Here is an 18353-nt window from a genome sequence, read left to right on the forward strand (position 1 = left end):
GTTGTTTTTATAAAGTAAACATGAAGTCATAAGGACTGACAGGTATCTCATTAGACGCCGCTGGTGAACTGGAACCACAGGAATGCACACACACGGCCCAGGGCTCTGTTTTTACTTCATATAAATCTGTAAATCTACGTCAGGCATTGGATTCTGTGCAAGAGGCATCAAATTAGGTCTCTATGGAGTCATTTATATTGGCAAGACTTGACCTGTATTTTCCAGTTTCATTATTATTATTATTGTTATTGTTACAGATCAGTATTATTAACAGGCTTTCTGTTACTTTCATCGCTGTCGTTGAAATAATAAATGACGCCATCCAAGTCCAGCCTCTATAATAGATGCTGTTAAATATTAACGGTTACTGTTATGATGCAAACATGCTCCGAAGAGACTAAGATGTAACCTGAGACGTGGCCCCGTCTATTCCTCACTAATACACTGCAGCCTGTCTGCTACCAATGACAAACAAAACGAGATGCCAAGACAGCTCCGTGCTTCCAGCCGTACACAAGTATTAATCTCTGCCAGGCATTAGAAGCTAAACTGAAACGCCAGAATTCTTCTTCTACATTTTGTAGTGATTAGACGCTGGCAGCTGGTTTCATAATCTGATACAAGTAGTGTCTTATCCCAAACAGTGGTGTATTGTTCAGGAAATAACCTCACAGACTCACCTTTTTGCTATGAACTGGATGCGGTGGCTCTGCTCCAGAATCTTCATCAGTGTCTTGGTGTCGTACTCGGAGGGCTTCTTCAAGGTGACTCCTTCAGGCAAACCGTGGGCCACGACACAGCCGGGGTCCTTCTGGATCCAATCATAAGGCACAGGGACCAGGCTGCTCTTTCCCACGGCCTCACCTGCATATTCCACGAGACGGTGTGAGGATTTTTGCTACAAATAATCAAGATTCATTTTTGCTTCATGTAGATTTGTAAAATGTTTATTACAAAAAAGGCAGCGTTGAGTCTTGAGTGAGGTGAGAATAATGTGAGTGATAGTTATGATGAGGATTATACACATTGCTTTTGGTGACTGCTTACTGTAAAGTACAGTGAAGACTTCCTCCACCATCTTCCGCAGGACAAAGATGTTGGATTGAACGTCCGACGGAGCTCTCGGTTTCCCGTGCTCACCATCCTTACTCAGTTTGCTGAGATCGCCTTCCTGGTCTTTGGTATGGGCATTCGCTGTGGTCAGGTTTTGCAGACATGGCGCCCCTAAAGCCAAATGACAAGAGTCATGTCCTGCAAACTGCAGTAATATTAAAAATAACACACGAATAGAAATATTTCAGATGCTCGCAGGTCTAACATGCAATAGGATTTTGGAGACAGTAAATTTTGTTTTTCCCCAACAGGGTTAGTTCTTTGTTGTTGAAGGTTCCAAAAAAACGAGACAATTGAAACTTTTCTGAAAAGTAATGAATATGTCACCGTGAAATTAATGACTTGTTTGTCCTAGAATGTGTCTGAATCAACAATTGGCGATTAAGTAGGAAAAATTATGCCATTCATTTCAAATCTTGCACATTTGTTGAAGGTGAAGGCCAGCTGCCTGAAACCAAAAAAACAATACGCTTCCCTGTAACAGGCTGGAAAAACTAATTTCACCTTGTACACACAGCCTTATAAAATTAAACTGCATGATGGGAGGTCAAAGCCCCGAAAATTGGTGTTATTAGTCGAAAAACACGAGGAGTCTGAGAACATTATGTGCTTTAACTTCAAGGTCAACAGGTGAGGCTTAACGTCCTTCCACTGATTTCTGAAATATGACTCAGCCTCCAAACTTGCATACTACCTGGTTTAAAGGAAATGAAGGCTGAATAACAGAGCTTACAATATGCGTATGAGGTATACTAGAATATTTTCTCATAAAGGCATAGAAGTATTTAGCCTCTCCTAAGTAAGTCTCTGACATGCCTTCTGTTTAAACAGTAACACAAAGTAAATGGGTTTTGTGATTTTACATCAGAGACATAGTTTTGTCAAATGAGATGTGACAAAGGAATTTGTCTGATATTTGTCTGATAAATACCAAAACGTACGGAACTGCAACCGCTTTGTTGATTTAAATATTTTATGTCGAAGTAATCTGATACCTCTGCTGCAGTTACTGAAGCTATTGGCTGAATTTGCATTTGTGCAATCACGAAAACTACATAATCCTGCGGGGGCCGAGTGCATTTTATGTAATTGCCTCAGTTGTGTCGATAATGAGAGTGATCAATGTTCTATCAAGAGTAGATAATGGAAACCACTGCTCTCAATTCCCTTTCACACGGGAGAGCAGAACTTACGGCAAAACTTGTAGAAGTCTGTCTGGATTTCCCTCCTGGAGTTGAGAAACACTCTGCCCTTCTCTGTGCCGACGGCGATCACGCTGTCTTCGTGCACAGTGACGCACGCCACCTCGGCGTTGAGCTTAGACATCGCCATGCACTGCAAAACAAATATGAAAAGGTATCATTTACTCCTAAGTAATGACCAGAAACTCTGGGTGTAGGTGTAGGTTAAGAGTTAAAACCGATATTAAATGCACAAGTAAACAAATAAGAAATAAGCATCCGGAAAACAGATTCAGAAATGCAACACTGTTGTTTATTAACATGTTATTTCATGAAGTGTCTCCTTTAAAAGATACTGACTGAAGATGAGTTAATCATCTTGACACCACAGGATGAGATTTTCCAAAAATGAAATGACAGTGCATGACTTTAGAGGTGGGACGTACCACTGAGTCGAGGGCAGACACCAGGCTGGTGAGGATCTCCTGTCTGGCTGACACCAGCGGAACCTGCGGCTCGCCCCGGGAGTTCGTCCTGATGCCGTCACATGCCAGCTTCCTCATCTGAGCCATGCCTCTGCTGGGACCAGACAGACACAGTTTAGGCAGGCAGCCACAAGGCTACAGAGAAACGAACCCTGTATGCGTTTGAGCATGCACTTACGTACACATGCAGCAGTGAGCTGCATTCAAAGCGGGTTTCTGCTGACATCATTTGCTTTGACATTAAGCAAATGACAAGCTTGCGTTCAGAGCATCAATCGGATACTGGAGGCTGCAAGATGAATGAAGTCAGAGAGGATAGGATCTTCTCATCGTTTGCTTAGTTTATATACTGACACGACTGAGAGTCACACTAGCAGCTCTATGAGGCTAAATACTAGCATCAGCATGCTAACATGCTCCTATTTAGCATGTATAATGTTTACCATGTTCACCATATTATTCTTAGCATGTTAGCATGCTAACACTTCATTCATTTTGCAGATATTTGGTCATAAACCAAAGATTATTTAGTTAAATGATGTTCTGGACACATTTCGACCAGATAAATGCACAAGAAAATAAAGGATCACTAAAGTTATTACAGTTCATCCTGAGTGGGACATGATCATGATCACATGTCACGGTGATCTGTTCAATAGCTGTCGAGACATATTTCACACTTCATGGTGGCGCTAGAGAGTAAGACAGGGGATCACTAAAATCACTAGGATTTATCATCTGGGGACCATGAATGTCAGTAGGAAACGTCATGGCGATCCATCCAGTTGTTGTGAAGATATTTCAGTCTGGACCACAGTGGTGCAGCGACTGTCACGCCCCTAGCGTGGCTAAAATAAATCCATCAGAATTCAGTAACTAGTTAATTGGGGCTAATTAGGGCTCACATGATGTCATATGAACTCCTTTATAGTTTACTTTCTCTCCTCGACAGATGGTGGAGGCAAAAAGAGGTACCGACTAAAGATGACAGAGATAAGCCCCAAACTTTCCACAGTCACTGCAGGAATAGTACCACGGTAGAACCGCATGATATGGTTTAAAAGAAACTTCCTATCAAAAACAAAATCACATAAACCCCAAATAGCAAGTTAGCCAATATAAATAAAAGTAAAGAGGCAAACAGATAGGAATTGTTTAAAAAAAAAACACACACACACAAAAAAAAAACGGCTCGGATAAAGCCAGGCACTATGTTCTCATGGCAACTGAAACCCGTCTCCTTGGAAACTAATCTCGGGGCATTTGAACAATGCAGCTCTGGCCTTTAATCTCTCCAGACACTGGGAACCATTATACTAGCCTCTGGCAAGCCCAAACCACTGACTCAATAGAGAGAGGACAGAGAGGTAGAGAGACACAGACAGAGGCAGAGAGAGAAAGAGGAGGGTGGGTGTGGTGTGGTTCAGCTGCACCAGTCTGAACGTGCCAAGTCTATTGGCCATCTAAATCTGCCTCCCCTGAGGCCACAGCAAACATTAGCCCCCCTCCTAAATTATTATGGCCTCGAAATAGATGGCCTCTTTCCCTCGCATATTTAAAAGTCAAAGGAAGTAGCGAGGAGGAGAAAGGTGGGGGATAAGCACGGGCTCAAGATATAAACCCATGTCAATTGCTTTGCGAGAAGAAGCTGCGGCATAATGTCACAGAGCTGTCACGGTTCTCTGTGTGAATATTAAAAAGACCAACATTAATAAATAAAGCAACTCTTCAACCACAAGTTTATAAAAAAAAAAAAAAAAAAAAAGGAAACCTAACATTCTTTGGTGCACAATCCCACAGTTGCTCTTTTGATAGTGAATGATTCAAACTTTGTGGACATGCCAACACTATTCACTGTGTTTTCATCCAAACAGTCACTCACAAAGCTCGCTTATTCTCTGAGCACACACACACACACACACACACACAAAACCAACCTTCAATCCTTGTTAAAGTTGTAGCTTAATGTTTTGTAACTTGTATGACATCATGGACTTTGTCCTTTAGTTTCTGGCTTTAGGACTGAGTGCTTCATATTGACTCAGTTGTTCAGGATCCTATAAAAGAACAATCTGATTTCTACTGGACTTTATGAGCTTGTAAAGCAAAACCCAAAGGCATGTTATGTGAATGGTTGGCTAAAGAGGTGATTAACAGAAAATCAAAAACATCTATAGCTTCCACCTCTTTACGTTTCTACCGATCGTCTTGTTAGGATCGCTGAATCTCGCAGGGGGTTTTTCCTGCATCTTAAAATCCTGGGCGAGCTGCCTGGAGCAGCTAGCCTCTAAGTGAATTTAAAGTTGCTGAGAAAATGCATAAGGCCTTTTTAAGAGGACTCAAAGTGGACTGTAATGCCATGAAGCTGTTTACTGACGGAGGTTTACTTTGGCCACGATTCCAAATGACGTCACACGAGTCACTCAAGGTAACCGATTGAGTTTTTATGCTCACATAAAACAAAACACTCAGGTAGCTTTGACAGCTCTACGTCACCAGTCTTTAAACAAGAAAAGCAGCTGAGGGAGCATGAACACTTCACACGTTTAGGGGCGGCAACTAACCATTATTTTCCATCGTTGACTAATCTGCTTATTTTCTCGATTGACCGATTAATTGTTCGGTCTATAACACATCAGAAAACAGTGAAAAACGTCCATCCTGGTATCCCAGACTCCACGGTGTCTTCAAATGTCTTGTCTTGTCTGACCAACAGTCCAAAACCCAAATATAGACAATTTACTATGATATAAAGGTTAAGAAGACTCACATTTGACAACGTGGTCCCACTGAATTTTTAGCATTTCTGCTTGAAAAATGACTTAAACAATGAATCGATAATCAAAATAGTCAACTAACAGACTCATTCTTGCAGCTGTAAACATGTTGATACTCTAAATAGGTAGAAAACCTCTAACTTTGCTTACATAGTCAAACTACTAAAAACTGAAGTCTGCTGGCCAGTCTCAGTCTCTGTTTTGGATGGGTAAACATTTCCATATGTGCTAGTAATGCGCCTCGAGTGGTCTGTGTGCCTAATGAGAATGACTTAAAGGACAGTTTCACCTTTTTTTTTTCGAGTTAAAACAACACTCACGAGCCCATATTTACACTGACATGGTTTCTGGCTGCTGTATTGTCCCTACTGTCTCACAGCTAACATGAGGCTTCAGCAGCAGTATGAGACGGATAAATAAAGTGGGTATTTTCCAAGGTTAGTACATTTCAGTACAAATATTCCACTTTGTGTTATTATCACTCCACTGCAGCTCGGTATGAAAACGCTATTCAGGGAAACAAAGAGAGGGAACTTTGCTAACTTTAGAATATACTCACTTTATTTGTCAAACTCTAATATTAACTTCAGCTGAACGATGCATTTTTACACAGAGCGAAGTCTGCAGATTTGATCTCTTATCTCTTACATTGAAACTGTGCTACAAAGACATCTTTTGACCAGTGTGGAAAGGAGGAATGATTACAGTGACTGTTTCAATCTTCATATGTGAGTATTGTTATAAGACAGCCTTGGAAAAATAGTAAAGCGATTCTTTAAATGTACAATATTCCATATATTCTGTTTTTCAAGGTTTTGCGATGACTAAATAAATTAAATATAAAGTTGTAAGAATAAACACTGGTGTCTAGTGTGGCTACAGGGACTGCACCTGATCGAGTGTGTGAGTGTGCTGCATCGCTAATTAATCGACACATCTTTTTATAGCTGGAGGTCAATACTTTTCTTGTGTGTTAACACTGTACTAGCTGACATACGCTCGACTCACACACACTCTCACTGTTTTTGAATTCTTATTACGCTTGAAGAAATATATTGTTTTCATTCTTTATTTATCCCTTCAACAGATCTGCTGAAAATTGTGTAAAATTTTCATTGGCTGGCAGCCTGAGGTCACCGTAAGTTTTTCACAGTATTTCAAGAAGTTAACAAGTACTTTTAACACCCTGCACGCCCACACAGGTGTTCTCAATTATTATGGCTAATTAGAAATCTGCTCCGATAAACGCCTGCACTACATTTCACTGCACCGACGTGCCACCTACTCCGTACACAGCGGAGACACTGCGGTGAGCTTTAAAGGTGACCCGACAAGTAGCGCCACGAGTCCGTGTTTTTACAAGTGGGTCCCCATCTTTCCACAGCTTTTAGATGTTGGCAGATATAATAATAGCCAGGACAAGCCATGTGAAGCATGTGTTTATATTGGTTATGATGCTGCTTTTTGTTTGAATTATGAAGTGTTGCATAATGCTTTTGATTCAAGTTGGCATGCTCCGTGATGAACTGAAATGGGAGTGAAAACCACGCCCAACCAGTTTAAACCGTACAGGTTAGTCAGAGTACACCCAGTGATGTAACTTCTCCTGCACAACAGGGGCAACAAAAGGAGGGCCAGGTACATCCCAAGTCCCTTATTTGATCTTTCCTCGCTCCTTGACGTCATTGTGGTCCGCCATCTTGCAGGCCATCTCAAAGCGCTTATTTCTGCTTCTGATCGAGGAGCGAGGAGGGATCTCTGAGGAGCCTTTTACCGTCCGACACGCTTCCTTATCGTATACCAGCTATTGATGGGACACTGCGGCTGATCAGACTGATCTGATACATCACTGAGTGGAGACAGACCGCAGATTAAACTCAAGTGTATCACTCCTTATATGTTATTTGTTTTCTGATTCACCATCTAGTTAAATATCTGTTAACCGTCGGTCTGACCGACAAAAGAACCATAAACAACTTCCTTCATTTATTAGAAAGATTTTTCTTTTCACGATCTGTTATTTCCCCCCGTTAACTTTTATTATGGACACGATTAAATTAAAGTCAGAGGGAGTCTGTCTGTCAGCAAGAAACACATTTTACATCATTTATCATCGTTTCCATTCAGACACGTGAGGTTGAGAATTCCCAAGCGTCGGGTTTGATATGAGTTACATAATTTCCATTTTCCCTGAAACATTTAGCATAATAGATCATTTCCAGTTTTCAAAATACACCCTAATCATATTCTGGGTTATTAAATGAATTCACAATCAGAATATCATTAAATAGCTGCAAATGATTAATAAATGATATAAACACATTCTGCCAGTAGAAATGGTTCCTGTGCCTCTGAGCAGGACACAATACACACTATAAATACAGAATGATGCGCAGGTGTTTGTCAAACAGGTAACAGGCTACGGGGGGGAAACACAGCTGCTCTGGAGGAGATAACTGTGCACCTTTAGGCTATTAGTATTAGCACAATGCACATGTGCACTGACACAAACTCCATCAGAAGTAGCTCCATCTGTTCAAGCTGACTGACAGATGATCTAGCTGTGATCAGCCGCCGCCGTCATCAGAAACGCACATCGGTTCATGTGACGCTTCAGAGGAAAGGACATCTCATTTCTCTAAAAACGTATTTCCTTGTTTCCTCTCTCCTTGCTTCTCTCCAAGCATCCTCAGTAGGAGGGACCCAGGGAAAGGATGCAAGTTAGTGAAACGTGGATGCAATTTAGGGGACTTGGGATGTATCCCGTGCCCGTACAATCCACAAAAGAGGTCTAATTAGGCAACATTAGTGAAAACATCTGTAGGGATCCTTCAGACAAATATTTTTCTACATAAACCTGTGAATCCATAACTGGCTGCTCCTCCTTATAAAGGTCTGTGACATGTTCAGTAGTTATGAGATTATTTAAGGAGTTTAGGTAATTTTACACGTTTCCATTTTTGTGGGTATCAGTTTTATCACTGTTGGAATACACCATATTTTGGAAACATTAAAATCAGTTGTTGTAGTATATAGCAGATGGGTTTTTTTTTTTTGGAAATGCATCTGAAGCGTAGAAGAGGATTACACTGGCACTGTAGCAGATGAAGCATGGAGGAGAAATACACTGTTATGAGATTTGATATGAAAGGCTGAAAGTTGAAAAACAAAACTAACTTAATATCTGAATCATTCTTGAATTCCTCCTAAAAAAAGAAGTTTTTAAGTAACTGAATAATGAATGATGGTTAATATGTTGAAGGAAGATAGAAAAAAGTACAGCTCTAATTTTCCCATATCTACAACAACTTACGGTAAGTCAGGGTGTGGTTTGAAAGCTATTATCTAACTTATCGTTACAGCAAACAACTACTTAATCCCTTTGTTTACACTGTGCCTGAGGCAGACATGTCATCAATGATGATTTTTTAACTGCTGCGATGCCAAGTTCAATGGTAAACAAAGGACCATAGAGATCATTCTAACATATAGGAATAAATATTCAATCCTCCAACACAATATGATAAAGGACTTACTTTACCTGTTGTGTATATTTGCCAGTATGCAAAAGAGTACGGTACATTTGAGTTGAAATGTACACATATGATATAATAATAATTATATAAAAACATTAGATTATATGGAACATACAGAGCTAGGAGAGTTGTAGGAGAGCTTCTTGTGCTGGAAAATGCTGGCAGGAGAGCTACTATTAAAGTTGACATCACATGAGAATAGAGGGGAATTACTATGAAAAGCTGGACCCATGAGAAAAAGCTTGAAACCACAGGATGTGAGACATGGGTACAATAAATAAAGTGAAGGTCTTTTTCTTCCAAAGAAACGCAGAAGAAACGAGCGTGTGTACAACCTAATAATTTCTTGTCCTGTGAATCCAATCTGCCAGACAGTCACAGCTTTATTCCAGTCAGCTGTCTTTTAAAAAAAAAACAAAAAAAAACTTTTTAAACTATAACCAGACAGTTTAGAGCAAAATGAAAACATCACGAATGTTGTTCAGCTTCACATCACGTACATCCAACACTTCTAAGTTTGCTTTATACAAGTTAGCTTTTTGGGTTTTTTTTGTTCGACCATCTAGCGTTAGTTTAGTTTGAGACTCACTTTGATACCGTGCTACTTTATACCGTACAACACTGTAATTAACAATAGCAATTAACTAGCTTAGTCGTCCAGTGTTTAGGTTTGCTGGACTTTAATATATAGCCCAACAAAGGTGGAATTAACTCCACAAGGCTGGTAGTTAAAGCCCTCCACATTGCAATTGTTTTGCTGAAGTTTTATAATGTGTTGCTCCCTTTCTCGTTGAGCTAATTTAGCTAGCTGGCTTTGTTGTACTAGCTGGGTAACCTTATAGTCAGTGATAGCAGTATATAGACGGATAATTTAGCAAGCAGACACACTGTATCCCAATCATAAATACAGGCTAGCACTCCACTCGCAAGGTTACAGGGAGGAGTCCCTCTAGGTTGAGTTAGCTGTTAACTAACGATAACCTTTTCTACGCCACTTAGCGTATGTTTTACTAATCAACGCTGGCTAATTAGCTAACGGTATCATAATAACGTTGAGCTAGCTCGTTAGCTCCCCAGCGTTAGCCCTTTTGCTAGCTAGGCGCTAGCACTTTCCTTTCATCTCCTCCCCCAGTCCAGAAATTAGGTTATAATCTGTAATTTCTAAATGTGCAGCGACAAAAGGCAACACACGCAGCGATAACACACTACATGACAGTTGATGAATCTAAAAAGAGACAGGGAAATCTCACCTTAATTAGCGATTAAATAGCCTTGTTGCTGCTGTCAATCCCGGAATAGGTTTATTCCCCCGTTTTAATCCATCAGAAACGCTCACAATTCCCATCCACAATGTAGCTGTACCGTCTGCTAAAACATCGTAATCCGGAACATCACAATGTCGACTTCGATCGCACGTTTAACTATCTATTATTTGTGTATGTTTTCTCAGTTTATTTCTCTTTTTCCCCTTAACAGAGCAGGGTGTCCCTTTCCCCTTTCTTTGTTCTGTAATCCAGTAAAATTGAAACTCATTCGCCTCCTGCTAATCCCAGCCCAACTCAACAACAGCATCTATTGGCTGCAATTTACATACAGGATTAACTGAGGAACCTCTGGAAAAAACCCTCAGGGAGCAACATTTACATGGGAGGGAAATATTCCTAGTGTATTTATTATTTTATAGGGGCTGTGACTGTTTAAATCACTGTTTGCCAGTAGACTGTAACTTCAGCTTTGCTTTAAGAAATCCCTCATAGACTGCATACATTTGGGTTGATGTGTAGTTATCCAGTATCCAAATTATTTTTAGGATTAGGATCTGTCCTCAGTGGATATATAGCAGCTACATGAATCTTGTGGCCATGTTGTTATGCCATAGCTCTTGTGATAGCCTAAAATAGCTCATGTCTGATTAATATAGGGTAAAGTTCATATCCTAGGGGACAGGAACAAATGCTTATCTTATAATAAACATACTCAGAAACCATTTATAATAAAATTTAAACATAAACCATGTATGTAATCCACTACATCAGCATAATCTGGTTACTTCTTGACTATTTTATCCTCAAACCACTATGAAACATTAAGTAAAACTATGTATCACCTAGAGAGAAAAAAAAAGATTTGTGCATGTGCTTCACATATGCTCTACTTTTTCGCTTGCTTTTGCCAATAAGTAATCACTTACTTATTCAAATGTCACCAGCATAACCAATCTGCCTTCTAGTAAAAAACTGGGGCGTGTGGATAAGACCTGACATTTGCCAAAGCTGACATATCTGGGGGTTAGAAATCCAATAAAATATGCAGCATCTGTGTGTTACATCTCTACCATCAAGGAACTTGGCGCTTTTTCCACATAAAGGAATTACTGCCTCCTCTTTTGGTTGACACCGACAGACTAAAGTTTGCCTGAGTATATGATTTTCTTAACATAGTTTATTTTAGTTTAAATGTGTGAGTGTGCTTGTGTGTGTGCAGCTGAGGAATAGGTAAATGTTTAGTTGCTGGCTGAATTTCCCAAACCACCAACCTCTTAGTGGCATGGAACCTGACACCCCTTTGAATTAACTCAGTGGAAATATACCTATCAACTGTAATTTGCCTCAAAAAAAAAACCAAAAAACATTCAGAAATGACACAAGTATAAAAGAGTGTGAAATAAAACACCACCAGCCCTTGCCCACATTGTTAATATTTAATGACTCAATCTCCAAAACCATTGCAGCAATAATCCAAAGGGTATGAACCCTCCAGCTGAAAAGGCCAAGTACAATATCCAATGGAAAATTTGGGTTTTATCTTAACTGACCAGCGCCGGCCCTACATGTTGAGACACCACTCCAAGCTTTCATCACCACACACTCACCTCTGTGTAATGTGTCCAGTAAAGCAATAGCAATCTGTGACCAACTACAAACAGGATCTAGTTTAGTTGACAAATGGATGAAACAACATTTGGAAGACTTACAATATAAATCCTATACGTGTTGATAACATTTTTCTCTTTTTTTTGCAAATAAAATCCAGATGTTGTCAACCTGGGGGAGGATGAGTGGAACATCCAACATCCATTGTTTGGGTTTTAGCTCCTGTGACAGCCCTTCAGTTAACAAAAGGTCAGTAAAGTAATCCAGGGACATTTTCATACAGCATCAAAATGGGCTCAAATGAGCATCAAACAGGGCTGCTATGTCTCATATTTATAGTTAATTAATACTAGTTTATGGATGGAGTTTGTACTGATATATAGGCCACAGTAAATAAAATAGCTGATCATTACTGACAGAGTAGGAGGTGTATTGGTACAGGGTCGGACAGAGTTTTAGAGAATGCAAAAGTCTGGAATAATTCACTATATTCATTCTATAAACATACTGTAACATCGCTCAGAGATTAATTCAGCAGGCCTCCCAGGTTCATGAATATCAATCTTCAGTCCTAGCAGGGAGTCCACTGTTGTGCAATGGCTAAAAAGGACCGCTCAGACCACTTTTTAGGAGTTTGGCTCAAGGACCACCTTAGCTCATACCTGAAGGTAGGATTGTGATTGAAATAATGTCTGTTAGTCCTATCACACATAACTCTCGGCTAGTGTGAGGATTCAGAATACAGTATGGAAAGCAGTTGTTGGTGATTCACAAGGATTGGTAACAGCTCTGAGGCTGTATGCTAATTTGTGGTATAATATTTGCATTTGTGTTTGATTTATTTTGTTCCAACACCTCAAACTTAATGTCGGTCAACAAGCTTAACCACTGTCAGCCTATATTAGACTGCATGTAACCATAGCATCAGCACTTTGCTTTAGTAGTTACACTAAGGGTTAACTTAGTAGACTTTCAGTTATCGTGTGGTGTTTCTTCAAGTGTGCCTTGAGTTTCTGTAAGTGTGCTCTCAATCTCTTAAATTGCCTCCTCTTTCTCTGTGTTTTTTCTTGTATCCAGACACCTTGTTGTGCATGATTGCTTACTTGAACACCTGAATCTAAACTTGAAATGTTTTTAGATAGAAGATTTTTCTTCAGGATACTTCAGAGGTAACTTGCTGCTGATGTTTGCCATACAACAAATCTTTTTGTGCACTTCAGTTATAACTGACTTTTTAAAGCCATAAAGACAGGTTTTTTTTGTTTGTGTTACAAATGCACAAATTGAAACAGAGCCAGTGTATTTAGCCACATTTTAGCAAAAAACAATTTGGCTAATTTTACTCCTTGACATATATAGTGTGCAGAACATACTTAGCACATACATGGAAAGTGGAGAGTTTCATTATGTTGTGGGGATTGGTTGAGAAGTTTTTGTGGTTTTGAGACATTTTCACCCAGTTTTTTCCAATGCAAAATGCTCACTATTGCAATCTATTGTAAATGGATTCAATCTAACCAAAGCCTCCGTGCACCACAGGGGATGAACTAAAAACAATTTTTTCAACTGTTTTCACACTAAAAAGACAAATTTTCCCAATAATACTAGTCAGCCTCAATTACTTCATCAATTTGTGCACTAAAGCAGGAGTGTGAACACTGGACAGCGCTAACTGTGATGAGTTTGCTACCAATCCTCTCATCAGGTATTAAATAAGGTGACAAATGAGCCAAATTCCCTTAAAAAAATGTCAGTGTCATCCTTCAAGAGTTTCTCTGAGTGTCACTGGCCAAGACAGCTCACCTATAGATGATTATTACAATGCTGAGGAGCAAAGTAAAAGTAATAAATAAAACAAACAAAGCGACTGAGACCCAGTTCAGTTCTTCACATCGACGTCCATCAGCCATTTCGCCTTCCGGATGAAAATTCAGAATTGTCAAAGAGTTGCCGGCAACTTGTAGATTCAAACTTTCTAACTACTGTAAAGCATCAGAAGTTGCCATTATGTTCTCAGGAGTTGTACCGATAATATCTCTTCATGTCCATGTCCCATTTCCTGTCTATATTTTATAGTACTGTAAGCGGTCCTCATGATGGGTTAATAGGTGCTTTCTGCAACATCACATAATTTCACTTGAGACAGAGATTCACTGTTTTGGTTTTAACTGTAAACTGAAATTTTCTTCAGATGTCCATCGCAGGATCAGGCGAAATGTTGGACAAAGTTTTCCTTTTAAGATGTACCTCTGCATGTCCCAGTTCAGTCTCATCTCTTTTGCTCATATCAGTGTTGTTCCTGAAAAGCGAAAAATAAGATATCTTAACACTAAAAAGGCATTAACGATACCACATCATAAATAATATAAAACACAATGAAAGAATACCAACATCTCGAGGACTGTCTGACTCCTGATGATGAATTCCATTGGCTGAATTGGCGCCGTGCACCTAAAAAAAATACAATTACAAATTGTCAGTGTAATTCAATGTTGGGAATGATGTTACTTCATTAAGCGACATTAAAAGAGTAGTTTGACACTTTGGGAAATATTTGCTTTCTTGCAGAGAATTAGATGAGTCGATTGCTACCACTCTCATGTCTGTATGGTAGCTAGCATAGTTAGCTTAGCTTAGCTTAGCACAAAGAGTGAAAACAGAGGGAAACACTTACAGTTTTAGAGATGCTGGTAGGAGTGTTTACTAGCTGGTTCCAGTCTTTGTGCTAAGCTAGGCTAACCGGCTCCAGGTCTTACCATACAGACCCGAGAGTGATATTGATCTTATTGATATTGATTCTTATCTAACTCTTGGCAAGAAAATGATTAGGTTTATTTCACAAAATGTCAAAGTATTCCTTTAAAATATGTCTCTGCTATACATTATACATTAAAATCTATTTTCTCTGTAGAAAAACACATATAACCACACAAATGACTTTTTTTGTGATATTTAAGTCTTTAAAACTGATGATTATCTTCTGTAGTTTGCTTTAATTTCCTGTTATTCAAAGTTGTACAATGTACCAGTAAAATATGTATATATTATATAAATTAAGTGTAGCTACTGTACATTTTTAAGGGGTTTTCTTTCTTTATTTATTTTTTGTTGTTTTGCCCTTCTGTTAGGGTTACAAGTCTTCATCATGAAACGTTTAAATTAGAAACAGCAGTGCTGCATGTGTGTAATATGTGTCAATAACTTAAAGTATGAAAAAAGGAAAGAAAACTGTATCTACTGTATATCTATAAGCCTCTTGACATCAATTCCATATGTGTACTGTTCCCAAGCTGCCTGCATGCACACAGATTTTCATGCACCTCCTGGCTGAAAGTGTGAATATAATTTTTTTTTTTACCGGGCTTTTCTCTGGACGCCTGCCCATGGCCTGGACCAGCTGGTCGACTTGCTGGTTGTGTTCCAGGGCGTTTCTCAGGGCCTCCTCAGTGCCAAGCAGCCGCTGGCGCAGGCGGTTCACCTCTGAGTCCAGGGCTGAGGGTTCCAGCATGGAGTATCGCCGGTGGTCAGGTGAAGACCGTTCCCGATCCTGAAACACACATTCAGGAAAAAAAAGAGTTATTATACACTATTGATACTAAATTCCTCTTTGGGGATCTTTAAAGTTAGAATGCTTGGAACAGATTATAAATATATACTGTAAAAACCAATAAATGCCTTTACAGCAATCTGTATAAACATTGATTAACTAGCACCTAAATATTTCACCTGGATTAGTTACTGGGGATATTCCACTATTACACTGATGCATTATTGGGTTGCTCAATCATTGAGGAACATTTTAAAGTTCCATCCCAAAGACAGTGTTGACATTGTACAGTTTATTATTGCTAGGTTAGTCATCATGGTTAGTACCACTCAGCCAGTGAAAACAGTTGAATAATGTCCTCTGTGGCTCCGGAGGAACGTCAGTCTGAGAAAACAACCCTTGTGATGTCATCAGGGATATTTTAGCTGACGCTTGGAGAATTTTTAACAAAAAGCCTGCATTACAAAATGGAGGTGTGGAGTTGTGATGAGGGCATTTAACAGGCAGGTAAGGTCTAATGAGAGATGCTATCAAGTTGCATTATTGGAAATGTAGGATGCTTCATTTTTTTGAGTTGGACTCATGTAGGGACTAAAAGTCAGGATAGTTTGGCCGCTGTTTCTTCAAACTTATAACATGGAGGTGGAAGGATGGAATTGCTAAAGCGCTCTTTTAATATGACACGCAAAATGTTTTTTTTTTTCAACAAACACTTCACAGTGTAAAATCATCTTTCTCCAAAAGATTGACCATGTATTCAAAGAGTGAAAAAACATTATTAAAAGTCACCAAAAATCTAAAAATTGCCCTGTGAATGGAGCGACCAAAGAGTCTCAATAAGCTTGTCAGCAGAGGAAATATGAAAACAGCTGAATGTCTGATAGTACTATGTTGTCTGTGTCAAGTAAGATTTACATACTTCCATGTTTCCCAACTGCTATATGACTTCTTGAGGGGAATTTCCCCTTGGCAAGCACATAATCGAATTGGCAACAACAATGGGGGAAACTAACTAAACCTACCTTGTTTGGTCCGGACTTTTGGACTTTTCAGTTTGATCCTAAATTACAGGTGTGAAACCTCCTCCGCACCATGGTCCGGACCAAACAGCCGAACCTTGGTCCGACGAAAAGAGGTGGTCTCGGTATGGATCACATTGAACCATGGTTGGGTTTATTTCTATAGTGAAAACATTTTTTGGATGGTTCCGACTTTCGGAGCAATTACAGGAAGTTCCTGCAGGGTATCATCAGACTAGAAAAAGGAAAAATGAGCTGCGGTAGCACATGTTGAGAGGAGAAAACCAAGTTTTTAATCAAAATATGGTCTGAAAACGTTATAAAAAGTCAACTGGAAAAGACTCGTAGAAATGCCGATATTTTCCAGGTATTTTTAGAGATGATGAGAGAGAGAGGATATGAGAGGATGGGAGAGCAATGCCACCTGAAGATAAAGAAACTGCAGCAGCAGTATACAAAGGCAACAAAATGAATCTGTTCATTCATTTTTCTCCATTAATTCAAACGGTGTTAGAAGGCTACCCGCCGAATTGACAACACGCCGACATCATATGCACACACAAACGAATCAATGTCAAGTATAGGGAGACACAGCTCAGGTATGTAGATACAGTATGTCATGTTAAGTTCTTTAGTGTGCTCGCATAATTGCAATGTGAAACCAAAATCAACTGGATCAAATCTACAGAATGTAACAAAAGGTGTGAAAAGGCCCTAAACTAACCGTTGGCGTAGATACACCCAATAATCTGTTAGATTCTCATAACCAAGTGTTGTTGACAAAGTGTTTTATTTGTGCATCTATGTCTTTTCCTCTTACCAGATGAAGAAGTTTTTCTCGTAGGGTCTTGATGTCATCCTGGAGTTTCTGCTCCTTGACTTTCCACTCGGCCTTGTGCACTTCTCGGTTCAGGTCTTTCTCCATATCTCGTGAATGGCGATGTGATTCCAGGAGCAAAACCCTCAACTCGTTCAGACTCCTGGCATAAGAAAGACAATATAATGGAAGAACAAACAAAGAAATCTTGAGTGTTTGGTCATAGAGAAAAATAGAGCCCATTTTCTATAGGTGTTTTAATGACCTGCATGATTGCAATGACTATACACTTGACTCCACCGAAGTGAAATAATGATAGAGAGGGAGTGCAATTTTGCTGTCAAGGATTGAGTCGCCCATCTGCTCAGCCCATGCACAAAGGTCATTCTTTTTAAAGGCTTACCAACTCATAATGTGAACGATATGATGGACAGTCTGGCCAGTAGGGATTATGGAGGCGGCCTCATTCTCTCTACAGGTCAGACTGGCTGGTGGATGGACACACAATTCCTACAGTCAAGCTCTCTGAATATTTTGGTATGAACTTGTCCTTGGCTATCTGCCGGCATACTGATATCAACAGTTTTCTGTAACCAGGGCAGTGCATGTTACTCAGAGGTGCAAGCAACTTTACATCTGCTCTAATTAAAGTCGCTGTATCTTATTGTGGGGTAAAGCTGCACACCACACATTTTCTTCTTGTAAGAGGCCTTTCTGGTTGGATTTTTTCTCTGCCATCATGAAATACTTGTTTTTTTTTCAAGCTGCTTTAATCCACATTTTATATTAACAATGGATCAACTGGCTACATCTAATGTAAAGTGGTAACAAGTGATAATATGTCAGTGTTGTGTGTATAGCTTGTTTCTGCTATCCTTAAGTAGCAAAAAACCCTGTTAATACAAGTTTACAGGAAATGAAAAGACTTTGATTTTCCATTATTGAAGCAATGTTTTCCACACTTACTGATAATATGTTATTCCTCTTCCTTCAATGTTTGCCACA

The 18353-nt window shown here is 39.5% G+C and overlaps 2 protein-coding genes across 12 annotated transcripts in view; both read right to left on the minus strand.

The window, feature by feature from the left end:
* Positions 1-10662, minus strand: part of gtf2ird1 (GTF2I repeat domain containing 1) — a 37961-nt gene extending 27299 nt beyond the window's left edge. The window contains exons 1-5 of one of the 3 annotated variants that reach the window (XM_067608845.1): positions 10343-10662; positions 2741-2873; positions 2307-2448; positions 1048-1224; positions 681-864 (exon numbers count right to left, since the gene is read on the minus strand). In XM_067608845.1, coding sequence (XP_067464946.1) covers positions 681-864; positions 1048-1224; positions 2307-2448; positions 2741-2866 — 629 coding nt within the window. In that variant the 5' untranslated portion in view covers positions 2867-2873; positions 10343-10662. The remainder of the gene's footprint in view (positions 1-680; positions 865-1047; positions 1225-2306; positions 2449-2740; positions 2874-10342) is intronic. The other 2 variants (XM_067608842.1, XM_067608843.1) reach the window with 2 other exon arrangements.
* Positions 10663-11772: 1110 nt separating this feature from the next.
* clip2 (CAP-GLY domain containing linker protein 2) overlaps positions 11773-18353 on the minus strand; it is a 47546-nt gene continuing 40965 nt past the window's right edge. For 8 of the 9 annotated variants that reach the window (XM_067608834.1, XM_067608833.1, XM_067608837.1 and 5 more), the window contains 4 exons: positions 17352-17511; positions 15324-15512; positions 14353-14416; positions 11773-14264 (listed from right to left, as the gene is read on the minus strand). In XM_067608834.1, coding sequence (XP_067464935.1) covers positions 14248-14264; positions 14353-14416; positions 15324-15512; positions 17352-17511 — 430 coding nt within the window. In that variant the 3' untranslated portion in view covers positions 11773-14247. The remainder of the gene's footprint in view (positions 14265-14352; positions 14417-15323; positions 15513-17351; positions 17512-18353) is intronic. The other variant, XM_067608835.1, reaches the window with a different exon arrangement.

Source organism: Thunnus thynnus, chromosome 13 (assembly GCF_963924715.1).
Source record: "Thunnus thynnus chromosome 13, fThuThy2.1, whole genome shotgun sequence".
Taxonomy (NCBI): Eukaryota; Metazoa; Chordata; class Actinopteri; order Scombriformes; family Scombridae; genus Thunnus; species Thunnus thynnus.